We start from the raw sequence: 13,771 nt of genomic DNA, 5'->3' as shown, positions 1-13,771 counted from the left end.
TCCTAATACGAATATCAGTCTCATTTTAATTCTTTCTCTTGCTCAATGATATGGGGTTTGTTATGGAATCTGAGGAACAAAATAAACTAACAAACAAAATAGAAACAGACTCATAGGTATAGAGAACAGACTGACAGCTGTCGGAAGGAAGAGGGGTTGGGAGGCTGAGTGAAAGAGGTGAAGGGATTAAGCAAAACCAAAACAAAACAAAAAAAAACTCTCATAGACCCACACAACAGTATGATGATTAGCAGAGGGAAAGGAGGGTGGGGGAAAGTAGAAGAGGGCAAGAGTATGTTTCTACTTTGATTGTTAGTTTTTATAAATTCAATTAAAATAGATAAATAAATAAAATACCTTTGCTTTTTAAAAAATTTGAAATACCATTACTAAATGATGCTCTGACTTTTACAGTCATGTTAATTCCAGCAGTGTCATTCCTAGGGGAACATAATTAGGAAATCCATCAAATTAGTGAATTAATTCAACCAATGGTCATTGAGCCACCAGGGGCTACAAGGTTGACCAGCACAGATTAAGTTCTTGGCATCACAGAGCGGAAGGCTTTATCTCCTCAAGCTAATAATAAAAAGAAATAAAAAATTAAAAAAGGAAGTGGGTTAACTACTAGTTCCATAGTTTATGCTGTTTTAAGTAGTGACTTTATATTGCATTTTTGCCATGCTTTTGAATTTCTATAATCGTCTGGGCATTTGACCCTATAGGTTGAAATACACAAATAAGAAAAAAGAGGCCAAAGAAAGGCTTCCATTCATACTATTTTCTACCATCTCAGAGGCTTTTCCCCAGCTACTCCCTCCATCCCAGCGACCCCCCAGCTGCCCCGGCCCTTTTCCTGCTAAGATATTCTCACATGTGTGAATCATGTCTTGATTTACAATCCCACAGAAGACAGCTGTGGCATGACCCTGCAGGCTCCTCCCACCCCGCCCCCTGCACTTTCCCGTTGCCCCGGGGAGCTATATCACACCACATCTGAAGCTTTTATTTTTATAAATAGTCAAACTGCCAAGCAAAGTGGTAGTGGCTGAACACACTGGTAATTAAAGCTGCCACTTGCTGACATAGTTCTTTTTAGCCAATACAGTTATGCTGAGAGAACCAGTTTAACAGCCACAACCCTACTTTTAGGTCTTAAATTCAAAGGACAGAATTTGAATATAACTTGAATGTTAAAGTCCACCCTGATTGTCAGATGAAAGATGAATGTTTAGACACTTTTAAACAAAAACATCAGACGCTGAAAACACAAAGTCTATCTGAATAGCTGTATTTTATAAACATGTAGACATGGATAGCTGACTGTGTTGAAAGGGATGGAATACATTTTCGTCCCAAATTATGAAATCAGTGCTTGAAAGCTGCATGTGTTTTGGGTTTCTTGTGTGAGCATTTGAAACTGGGCATATACATTCTAAACCAAATTGGAGTTTTTAAGGCACAGTATTCCAAAAGTGTTTGGTCAGTAATTTATTCTATTTAATGAACAGTTCCATAGTGCTTACTGTGTGCCGGGATCTGTGCTAGCTACTTTATAAACATTAACTATGTTAATCCTTATGCCAATGCTATGAATAGCTATTTCCCTATTTTAAGATAAGAACACTGAGGCACAGAGAGGTTAAGTAATTTCCCTAAGGTCACACAACTAGTAAATGTTAGAGCCAGCACTTAAGCCCTGAGTTATTGTCCTTGACTCCTGGGCCATCCTGCTTCTCCATAAATATACTGACAATGACTAGGAGAGAGTTGTCTGGGTTGGGCTCACATATCTGAAGCCAACCCTGATAGCACCCCTCGCATTTACGTCCCATTGTATTCAGCCATTTTCATGACGGAGGGTTCTTACTTTGCCATGTTCTTGAAGGGCATTCAAGTCATTGCCTGTTTTACACAGTATCTAATGACCAACCATTACTGCCAGTTTATTTTCCCACACCGTGATTTTGCTTAATGAAAAAATTTTGAATTTCACTCTCAAAAGATGTTAAATTGGTTTTTACTTCCAAGCAATTTTCTTTTAATAATTGTGTCCAAATAGTTGGAAAATATCATTCAAAGTACTGATATAATTAAGGTTGGATTTCCTTTGATATTTACAAGTGCCAAAGATATGAGAAATATGTAGGTAGTGAAGGACTTAGGAGGTCAGTCTTTCTATTAAAGGAAATCTGAGTTTTCTTTTTAATGCTTCATTATACTAATCTTAAAAACTTCAATATATCCAAAGGTCAGAAAAGATGATGACCTATTTCTGTTTTCCAAACCAACTGCAAAGCTATTTTTACCATAATCCATATCTCAGCAAAGGCATTTCGTAAGAGAAATGGAAAAATGATAAAGAATTTTAGCCTGAATATTTCTGATAAGAATGTTAAAGAAATACTCCTGTGCTTTTATAATTTTGTTCTTCCTAAGTGATGTTTAGTTACCGTATTTAAGCTACCTTTTCTAAAACTAACCTGTAACTAGAGTTTTCTCTGTGAATAAGGTACCCCGAACTTTTTCAGATGGTCAGGGAGTCACCTCATTTAACTTCCCTGTTTGCTGTCTTCCACTATTTTCATAGCCAGCAGGCAAGCAGCTTATAGAATCAAGTCCATGTTTTAACTCTGCATATAAACGAATCAAGTGTGGAGGTTATTTTATTTTACCCACAAGCAACCTTGTGCTGTAATGGTGTGGTCTGAAAGGTTGATTTTTCTTTGTACTTTTGTATGATGAGTTTTTGCATTTAAATGTATTGCTTGCCTGCTCTTTATCACCATAAAAATGTTAGAAACTTGTTTACTGAGTACAGGATGTCTTTCCTCTAACAAGAAAAAGTTTAAACATAACATCTTTTAAGGTTATTTACACCATCAGTGCAATATCACAATAGAGACAGCTAGTCACCTTCCCTAGATGTACGTCCCCAACTGAAGGCCACAGCTGACATCATTTCTAATTAGTCCATAATGACACCAACGGTGGATTTCTTACTGTAGTCCATATAGCATTTAAGAGCTTGTGCACTAAATCAAGAGCTTGTGTACTAAATCATTCAGGAGCTTGTGTATTAAGTCATTTCACAAAACATGGGAGAAAATGTTCAAGTTGACAGCTCCCCTGTGTACCAGGCTTAATTGACTTCAACAGTGGCCAGAGAGAAAAATTTGTTACTGGGAAAAAAGAGACAAAGAAAATCAAGCATTTCTTAGTGGAGATGGCATGATACCAAAAATGAAATCTGGAGGACCTGGGGAATAGAGAGTTAAATAAGACCTGAAAATTTTCACAATATTGACAAAATGATGGCTAGGGGGAGGATGGTAATTTATAGTTATAGCAGAATTGTTATTAAGATCGGGTGGATAATGCTAATTCAAGGAAGTAAATAAAGCTAGCTTTACTTTTTATTAGCTTATATTGTGGACTTATAAAAATGAACCTTAAGAGATGTACCCCTAGCCCTTAAATAATTTCTTTTGCCCATTTATACCAGTCCTCAGAGGTGGGGAAGGAGAAGGAACCCCAGCAACTGGCCAGCTCTCACCCTCTGAAACATTAGCAATAACATTTCATAAAATAGTCCAGCCTCAAAATTTTATACTAAAATTAGTAGTAGTACTGTTGTTTTCTAAAAATAAACTGTAGAAAAATGTGTGTGTGTGTGTGTGTGTGTGTGTGTGTGTACATATTCTTAAGGTAGAGGTGTCCTTTCTTATTATGATGCAACTAAAGGCCTGATGCACGAAATTTATACAGGGGGTGTTCCCTCAACCCAGCCTGCACCCTCTCACAATCCGGGACCTCTTTGAGGATGTCTGACTGCCAGTTTAGGCAGTTGGAAATCCCTCTCGCAATCTGGGACTGCTGGCTCCTAACCCCTCTGCCTGCCTGCCTGATGGCCCCTAACCACTCGCCTGCCTGCTTGCCTAATCACCCCTAACCCCTCTGTCTGTCTGCCTGATCACCCCTAACCACTTGCCTGCCTGCCTGATTGCCCCTAACTGCTTGCCTGCCTGCCTAATTGCCCCTAACTGCCTCTGCCTTGGCCCTGGCTTCATCCAGAAGGTCATTTGGCTGTCCAGTCTAATTAGCATATTATGTTTTTATTAGTATAGATAATAAAAAAAAACATAAAGATAAAAATGGATAGTCAACAACATAAAACATATTTACATTTAAAAAACACAAATTTAAAAGGAAAGCATAAGGCAAGAAAATAAGTGCAGCACATGACAAAATTCTATATAAAGAACTCCCATAAACCAATAAGGACAATAGGTAAGGGACTTAAAAGTGCTTCCCTGTCAGTGAAAGAAATATAAATAGCCAATAAGCACTTAAAAATTCTCACCTTCTTGCCTTGGCCGGTTTATCCCAGTGGTTAGTGTTGGCCCACTGACTGAAGGGTCCAGGTTCAATTCCTAAGTAAGAGCATGTACCTGGGTTGCAGGCTTGATCCCAGCTGGGAGGTAACCGATTGATGTTTCTGTTTCTCTCACATCCATGTTTCTCTCTCCCTTCTCTCTCCCTTCTGCTCTCTCTAAAAATCAATGGGGGAAAAAATTATCCTTGGGTGAAGATTGACAAAAAATAAATAAAATGAAAAATTCTCACCTTCTTTAATAATTAAATAAATACAAATTAAAACAATAAAGAGACAGGTTTCACCCTGCATTGTCAGGGGTTAGAAATTTTGATAAGCTCCAGTGTTTTTGACAGTGTGAGAAAATAGGAATTTCATGTATTTTGGTGTCTTATTTTTCAGGGTAGAAATGTTCATAGAAACCTTAGGTGCTTACAACCTCTGATCCAGCATTCCATTGCTAGACACTTAGCCTATAGCAGAAGGTACCCGAATGAGGTAAGATACCAGTACAAAGATAGTTACTAAAGCAAATTCTTTCCAAGGAACAAAAACAAAATGAAATAAAGTTAAATTTCTATCCTTATGGGATTGATAAACTAAAAGACATCAGCAGAATGGAACTGGGGCTACTTTTATTTTATTGATTTATTGATTGATTTGAGAGAGAGAAAGAGAGAGAGAGGAAGGGAGAGAGAGAGACATATCAATTTGTTGTTTCACTTATTTATGCATTCATTGGTTGATTCTTGTACGCACCCTGACCGGAAATGAAACTCGAAAGAAACCTCAGCATATCAGGACAGTGCTCTAAGCAACTGAGCTACTCGGCCAGGGCTCTAAGGCCACTTTAAAAACAGAGTTTATATACATTGAGACAGAAAGGAGCCTGCGTGTTATTATTGAAGAGGACCACATTGTAGAACAGTGTGTACAGAACATGCAGAATATCTGGAATAATCACACATGTGGAGGGGAAAGGTGTATGTGCACGCATGCACATAGGAAGAAGAATACATATCAAACAATGAGTGAGAGTGGCATTAAAGATTTTTGTTGTTTTCATGATCAATTTCATATTGCTTGTACTTTTATTGGTGTGTTTTACTTTTGTTGTTATTGTTGTTAATCCTTACCAGAGGATATTTTTCCATTGATTTTTAGAGAGAGTGGGAGAGAGGGAGAGGAAGAAAGAGAGAGAAAGAGAGAGAGAAGCATTGATGTGAGAGAAATACATCGGTTGGTTGCCTAAAGTGTTTGGGCCAACACTCTAACTTCTGAGCACACTGCCCAGGGTGAGTGTGTTTTACTTTTATAATCAGAAAAAAAGAATATAGTGTACAAAACTTTGAAATGAAGTAGCCTCAGTAAAGCATGCAGAAAACAAGACAAACCCACACTGATCACCCAGGCCAATTTAGAGCTGGCCAAAAAGTCTCAAACAGGATGAAGAGGGTTGGTTGATGGTGAGTTCATTGCAGGGGAGAGCCTGTGTATACAGCAGCATCAAAAGACAAACCAACAACAGAGCCCAGAGTTCTGCAGGCACAGAGACCAGATGGAAAACAGGATCCCTGGAAGGGAGCTAAGAGGAGCATCCAAGAGCCCTAACCCAACAGGAAGGGAGAAGCAGGAAGGGATTCCATATGCAGATGGATGGATTTATAGCAGCAACACCGTGCTTGATCTGAAGCCAAAGGCTGCTGCTTTCCATCCTTAGTGGGCTGCTGAGCGCTGGTGGGAACACAGAGGAGGCCGGGAGAGGCAAGGCTCTGTGGGTGGTGGTAGCTGTTGGTGTTGGCAAAAAAGCCTAGGATTGCTTCCCAACTGGACTTCATTTTATTATTCTAAGACACAGGTAAATTAGACATGTTTGAATGTGTCTTACGGAATCTTCCGGAGCATAATAGCTTTGTTGTGGCTTCCTTACAGATTGCCTATATTTCCAGGAACTTGTCAAAGCTTTATTTACCCACTCACCTTCCCCATTTTTATTGAGTAGTCTGTGCAGGTTTCCAAGCTAAGTGTGAAGATGAATATTAAAGGTAATTCGGGCAGAACTTCTTAGCCCATGGAACTCACAGCCTCATAGTAAAATAAACAAGAATGAGACAATCACACATTTGAGTTACAATGTGATAGCTTAGAAGAGTAGAAAAGGTCAGGGTTTGACTATATTTGTTTTCTGACTCTGTGACCTAAGGTAACTACTTCAGTTAGTTTTTGCATTGGTATCATGTCTAGTATAATACCCACTACTGTGCCTGACACATGGTAGGTACTCAAAGTATTGCTATTATTATCCAAGTCCCATAAAAAGAATATAAGTAAATCAAAGGTCACTTCCTTGAATGGAAAAATAGGATAGCCCAGCTCGTGTGACTCTGTGGTTGAACGTTGACCCATGAACCAGGAGGTCACGGTTCTATTCCTAGGCAGGGCACATGCCTGAGTTGTGGGCTCACTCCCCAGTAGAGGATGTTCAGGAGGCAGCTGATTGGTGATTCTCTATGATCATTGATGTTTCTATCTCTCTCTCTCTCTACCTCTCCCTTCCTCTCTCTGAAATCAACAAAAACATATTTTTAAAAGAAAGAAAAATTAGATAATATCTCACAGAATTATTTTGAAAGTTATCAATAATCGTTTTCTCCAAATTACTTAAACCTACAAAGATTAATCATTGTTAAACTCTGCTAGTACTTGAAGCAAAAACAGAAACCATTGCTGTTTATTCTTTTAAAAAATGTAACATGAGTGCTTTTTCTGGATGCACAAGAGTGGGTAGTAAATTTCTCCCCCAAGATGCTCAGTGGGCTTCTTTTATTGCCTTATGCACCTATAAATAGGAGTCTTGAGAATTTGGGGCCTTGGAACATTTCTGGTCTACAGAGTTACTTTCTTGTGTTTCCTGTGAAATCTTGCTCTAGCATGTTTTGAAAAGTTCATGGGAAGTATATCAAATTTACGTCCAGATATGCTCCCAATAGGGACGGAGGTTCCACTCCATTATAAGAGTCTTGGAGCAGGGGTCTAGACAGTGGTATCATCAAGAGACTCAGGATACACCAGGAAATGTGGCTCAAGGAAAACAAGATTATGTGGACCTGATAATAGCCTTTTACCCCATCAGAAAGGCCTGTGGTCTTCAACTTATATGACCAAGTATGAGCTGGTACAGCCTATCCCCTCTTGGGCCACTACTGACAAAGGACAGCTCTAGCCCTGCATCTGTCCCCACCCTCAGCTTGATCTTAGCAATGTATCTGGTTGTTCAGTCAGTGAATCCTCAGACTTCCCTGAGTGTCGTTTATGTGGTCAGGATGGTGTGAAGCGCTGTGATTTGTATAAAATAGGCAGTTCCATCAGGTTGACTCTGACAGGAGGCAGCTGGTTGTTGAACTGCCTCAACGGTAAAGGTCTTGCTCCTTCAGTGAAGCCTGGCTCTGTGCTTCCTTTCCAGAGAATCCCACAGCCAACAAAGATTCTGGCCAAGAGTCCGAGTCCATTCCGGAATATACGGCCGAAGAGGAGCGGGAGGACAACCGGCTGTGGAGGACAGTGGTGATTGGAGAGCAGGAGCAGCGGATTGACATGAAGATCATCGAGCCCTACAGGAGAGTCATTTCTCACGGAGGTAGTCCAGCTCTTTGTGGATCTGGGAACGGGGGAGCGGGCAGCCTTATATTTTTATTAGAAAATGAAACTAAGGTTCTCTGCAGCATGGCACCCCACAGACCCTATTGGGCAGTCAATGTTTAGGGGACTGTACAGCTAAATATATCACTTCACACCCAATTCTATAACCATTGCAAAGCCGACTATGCAAAAATAATTTTCCAATGTGAAAAATGCTTTTCATATCACAGATCTGATAGTTATCATCTTCTATGCAAATTTTTTGAAAGCCAGAGTTGTCCAGTTTAACAATGTCTGTTCAGAATTCATTTGGGTTTGTTGTAGGGTTTAGTTCAGGGGTCCTCAAACTACGGCCCGCGGGCCACATGGAAATACAAATATTGTATTTGTTCCCGTTTTGTTTTTTTACTTCAAAATAAGATATGTGCAGTGTGCATAGGAATTTGTTCATAGTTTTTTTTTAAACTATAGTCCGGCCCTCCAACGGTCTGAGGGACAGTGAACTGGCCCCCTGTTTAAAAAGTCTGAGGACCCCTGGTTTAATTGAATTGTTTTTGAGCCCATACTACCGTGCCCTGCGATAAGATCACTATAGTAGAGCTGCTTCTAATTACAGAATAGTATTTTGAATCCTCTTCAGAAGCTTTAGGAAATCTTTTTAGACTCGGCCTTGTCATTGTTTTCCCCTCCCTGAAACTGGCTTTTCTCTAAACTCCATTACACCTCTGCCTGACAGCAGCCAGTTCCAGCCAAAACCTCCACATGCTTAGTGAGGGGCAAGGGAGGATAGTGGTGATTGGAGAACAAGTGGTGTTTCGTATTTCTAGTGCTTTCTTGGAGCTTCAGAGCCTGGACTATTCTGGGATTCACAACAAGTCAGATGAGCAACACATTTAACGTGGTCAACTTCAGAAAGCATCGATGGCTTTCTTATTTTTCTGCTGCATGCGCTCCTTCCCTGCAGTCCCGAGGCGCCCCCCTAACCACTCGGCTGTTCCGGAACAGTGTAAGCTGACAAGGCAAACATTCTTCCCTCTTCCTCATCAAGGACAGGGAAATAAGCATCTTGGGACAACATTAAACTCCTAGCTTTTGTTTTCTAACTGGCAGAAGGACATTTTGTATTTTTCAATCAAATTTCCCTCCACCAGCAAATTTTCTACTTTCCAGCCCATGCATTGCTCCCTGCAGGTAAGTATCTGACCACCCAGGGACTCCAACCATGACAGTGAAGGAAAATGCCAATAGGTGTCCTCAGCCATGACCTTCCTTTTCCCTGCTTCACAGTGTGGCCTGAAATGGCAATATGTCCCCCGGATAGTGCTGTGGGCTGGGGCCATTTCCTCTGAGAGAAACTTTCCCATAGCCCTTCAGAATAGAGCTGGCCTGACCTCCCGGAGGTGACAGACAAGTGGTCATAGAGCCAACCCTTTGGTATGATGAAAACCACAACCTGACCGTCACCCAGATCTTCCCAGAAGGCCATGCCTCCTTTGTACCACCCATCGGACACAAAGGAGGTATGATTTGTTTGGAAATAAAAAACAAATCAGAGGCTAACTATAAAAGTAGCCTGTGTTCATTCTTAAGAAAGGACAGAAAAGTGTAGAACAGTGATAATATTTATACATTTCTACCCCTTGGTCTTAAATGGAGAGCCGTTGGTTGTAAAGGCAGGCCCACTCTCCGCTGCTCTCCTAACACTCTTGTCCCTCCAGTACACCCCCCTGCCTGTTCTTTCCACCACAGTAAAAGTATGTGGGTTGTGTGAGTGAGTCTGCTGCTTGAATTAGGAGAGAGTTGTTATCATCAACACAGTAGGGACAGAAAAAGCCCTGCTTCTGCCTGTCACGTCCTCTGGGATATAACTGAGCTCACCCCTCAGGGATGACCTGGTTTGCTGTGCCCTCCATCCCTGCCACCTGCTCCCATTGGCATTAGCTCCTCTTCGTTCTGTTGCTGAGTTTGGTTTTTGTCTGTGTGACTGTCCAGTTTGGAAGACAAGGCCACCTTTCCTACCCCCAGCTCCACCTCGTCTTTCTCTGGGCGCTGGCCTGCATGAGTGTGCCTCTGGCTGCACCCATCTAGCACGTTAGCGCGATGCCGCCCCTTCCTATGCCCTGAACAGCTTTTGTGCTCCGTAGGCAAAGATCTTTCAGATGTTGCTTCTGAATTTGTCAGAGCTTTGTCTTCTGTGTTGGAAGCTCACACCACTTTCTTAGACCTTAGTGATGAGAAGGCAGCCTTCCTTAGTTACCAGTCTGTGGAGTTGGCCATCCTGGCTTCTGATGAACATTTAAAAAGCAGCACCCCACCGTGAATGGGGATCTTGTTTTGGTGTCTTGCATTTTGCTATAAGGATGTTTTCCCATTCAGGCCAACAGAGAAGTGCCAGCTGTTGTGCTCTGTGCAATTGCAAGATGAGAGTTGGGGACGGTTAAAAGAGCTACATAAATTAACCAGAAACACGCCTTACCAAGTGTCCACACTGGTTGGAAATATCAGTGTGGAAGAGCAGTCTTTGAACACATAATCCGGCCCTCTGCTTTAGTGACCTCGGCGTGAGCTATTGTCAGAGGCCCTGCACACATTTACAATAACAAGGTTCAAGACCCAATTTTTCCAGGAATTAATTTGTGATCTTGATAATTAATCACATAACTTCTCTGGGCTTCAATCACTTCATCAGTCATAAGAGGGTGACCAATATTCCTGCCATCTGCTTAAATAAAATAGCAAAGAGAGGGCTGGGTGGTTTGGATCCGCCAGCAGCGTGGGGTCACTCTGAGGCCAGAACTGGCTTTTTTGAACTTGAAGCAGAGAATATATTTAAATGACCAAAGGCAGTTGTGCCATAGCATTGTAACAAGGAGTTTCCTTTCTTGTTTTTTTTTTTTTTTTTTTTTTTTTTACTTCTTTTATTATAGGAGATTCAGGTAACCTTCTCTGCCGTGTTGCTGGACAAATGATCCTGGAAAGAATGAGAAGAGTTACTGGCTGGTGTGTGTGTGTGTGTGTGTGTGTGTGTGTGTGTGTGTGTGTGTGATGTTTTGGTTGTGACTGTGGCATCTTTCCTTCTGTCTCCATTCCATTTGCGGGCCAGCAAACTTGTGTTACGTCCCTTTCATGCCTGTCTGTTCTGCCTCAGGTAAGGTTTGCGTCACTGCTTCAGAGGGTCTCAGGAGGCACCATGGTGGGATTGCTCACTCACCTCAGCACACATGCTCTGAATTCACCTTATGGTCATTGAGAAGAGAGGCTAATGAAACACACATTTTTAAAACCCAAATTTCAAATGCATCATGCAGTTGCTGACGGGCAACTTCACACGAGGAAGCTGCATATTTAGAATAGAAATTGGGTTAGCCAATCCCCTTGAGGAAATCTGTGAGGGACAAGAGGGAATGGTCCACTCATTCTGGTCATTGCACTTTGTCAGCCGTTGCTATTTACAGTATCTCCAAAGCCTGTCAACAATGGCACCAGCTCTTGACTTAGATGGAGAACTCTCCTGAGAGCTCTTTTCCTTCCATTTCCCTTCATACATCTCCTGCTCGCCTCCTGTTTCCTTCCTCTCTCTTTTCTTCCCTTCCAACTGTTCAGGTGCCCCAAAGTACAAAAAGCCGTCTTTGTAAATTTTAGTGATTTTTATGTAGAGCCATTCCTGACTTAGACAATGGTCAGAAGGTGGTAAGTTGGTCCTTAAGCATTTGTTTGGTTACATGAACTCCAGTGAACATGACAGCGTTCCAAGGACAGACAGCATGGACAAAGATCTGAACTGCCATTTAAGACGACCTCTGAAATACTGTTCATAAACCCCAGGCTTTCATTTTTTAAGAAACTCTTAGAAATTCTTCAGAAATAGAAAAAGAAATCAAAGCAACTGAGCAGTCATGATCTTGACGTTATTCTGACAGCCAGACAGCTACATTTAGAAAGATGCTTTCCAAAGGATGCTTTTGCACCTGCTTTTAAGCTGGATTCATTATGTCTGTAGTCTCTTCTGATGAAGCCACCTTTTTCATTGTGCTGAGTCCGCATTGCATACCTTCATGGGGTAGGATTAGTGTAGCTAAGTCAACTTACCCTTTATGAATTTTCATTTTATTTAAGCTTCTTAAATAAAATTGTTCCGAGGAACAAATACTTCTTGTATTGAAATATATCTCTGTCATTTTCCTTCATATCACATTCTAAAAGTGTGTTGGCAAATATTGACATATTGGAAAAGATGGAACTAAGGCAAAGAGTCCAGAGGGAAGCTACTGCAATCCTGTTTCACAAACATATATTGCATCAGATGTAGACTTACATAGGTAGCATCTTCTGTAAACACTGTACACAACCTCAAATTAGTAATACACATGAACCCATAATTTGATATATTTTTAGATGGTATCACTCTCTTCTCCACCTCTTTTGTGGTAGAATCCCACTCTCTCTTTGTAGAGAACATCTTATTAAACTGCTTTTCAAAAGTTAAGCCCCATCCAAATCTATATCCAGCCAGTATTTTACTGCCTTGTCATCACCAGAGGGGTATTTAGAGTTTAGAAAGAATGAGACACACTGAGTTCTGAGAGGACTGGATCAGGCGTGAGCGTGTGTCCTGTCCTCCCCCTCAGAGCTTTGAGGAAATCTCTGTAATGATTCTGAAGTTCAGAACTATGTGATACGACAAAAATTGCAAGTGTTTAAAAGGGGATATAAAAACATGACCCGACAGTGCATTGCTTCCATGTTGAAGTCTGGAAGACACGCGAGATCCCATACACAAACCCATGGGAAACTGATCAACCGCTGCCATGAATTTCAAAGATGAGCTCTAAGGGAACCCAGAGCTTGATTAAAGGATGGAGCCGAGCTTTCCAAAGTGGGTAAAATGTCCCAAGATATCTCTGCATTTTCCTTGGCCCTTGGAGTTTCAATAACATACTTGTCTGCATCTCCTGCCTCCTATTTTCTCACCACCATCTGCAAATAGAACTCCACCCTCCACCCATGTTGCCAAGAAGTAATTCTCCAGTTTTTCCAAAGCATCTATTTTCCTAAAACTCCAGACCGACCCTTCTTGAGTTTGCTCTTTCTCTGACTTCTGTGCCCAGACGAGGCTCTGACTTCTGTGCCCAGTTATCTCTACCTGAGAGTGTTTCCCTCACCGACTGTTGCACCTGCAGATCACAGGGAACCAGTCCTCCAAATCAAAGCCAATGTGGTTACTTGTCTACTCACAAGCATCTGGTCGCTGAAGTCTGTGAGTTGGAGATTGTAGTGGAATTTGGTGACCAAGTTTTCCCTTCAAGTTAAAATTTAAAAGAGCTGAAAATGTGAATTACTCTGGACCTTTTTTTTTTTTAGCCATGAAAGGAAAAGAAGTATTAGTTCTTAAAACATATAAATTAGAAACCCATAAATCAGAAGGCGTTGCTCCTATCCTTTGATAAGTTGAGTATTTATACACCCAGGCATGACTATGTACAACACATACAATCGTTCACAATATATGGATAGCCGATATTTGCAAATATATTCACACACTTTATTTTAGGACTCTAGATAACATATATGTTAACCACTGGGAGATAATTATATGTGTATATACTTATAAAAGTATAGTCTGTACAATACTCAATTAAAGATATATCTGTTACAACCACATCCACACACTTGCCAATGCTTCCAGATTTATTCTTTAGGTTAAATATTATCTTGTTAAAGCTTTCAATTGGTTACAAATGTCTTTTTGTTTGTCTC

At 40.9% G+C, this 13,771-nt stretch overlaps 1 protein-coding gene across 9 annotated transcripts in view; it reads left to right on the top strand.

Moving 5' to 3' along the window:
* Positions 1-13,771, top strand: part of PRUNE2 (prune homolog 2 with BCH domain) — a 218,409-nt gene that overhangs the window by 181,643 nt on the left and 22,995 nt on the right. For 7 of the 9 annotated variants that reach the window (XM_059656949.1, XM_059656954.1, XM_059656951.1 and 4 more), the window contains one exon: positions 7,839-8,012. In XM_059656949.1, the coding sequence (XP_059512932.1) occupies positions 7,839-8,012 (174 nt within the window). Of the gene's footprint in view, positions 1-7,838; positions 8,013-8,841; positions 10,913-10,941; positions 13,769-13,771 lie in introns of those variants that run through there. The other 2 variants (XM_059656958.1, XM_059656957.1) reach the window with 2 other exon arrangements.

The sequence above is a fragment of the Myotis daubentonii genome, chromosome 11 (assembly GCF_963259705.1).
Source record: "Myotis daubentonii chromosome 11, mMyoDau2.1, whole genome shotgun sequence".
NCBI lineage: Eukaryota > Metazoa > Chordata > Mammalia > Chiroptera > Vespertilionidae > Myotis > Myotis daubentonii.
The sequence above is the reverse complement of the archived record's forward strand: the minus strand, read 5'-3'. Positions and strand labels throughout refer to the sequence as shown.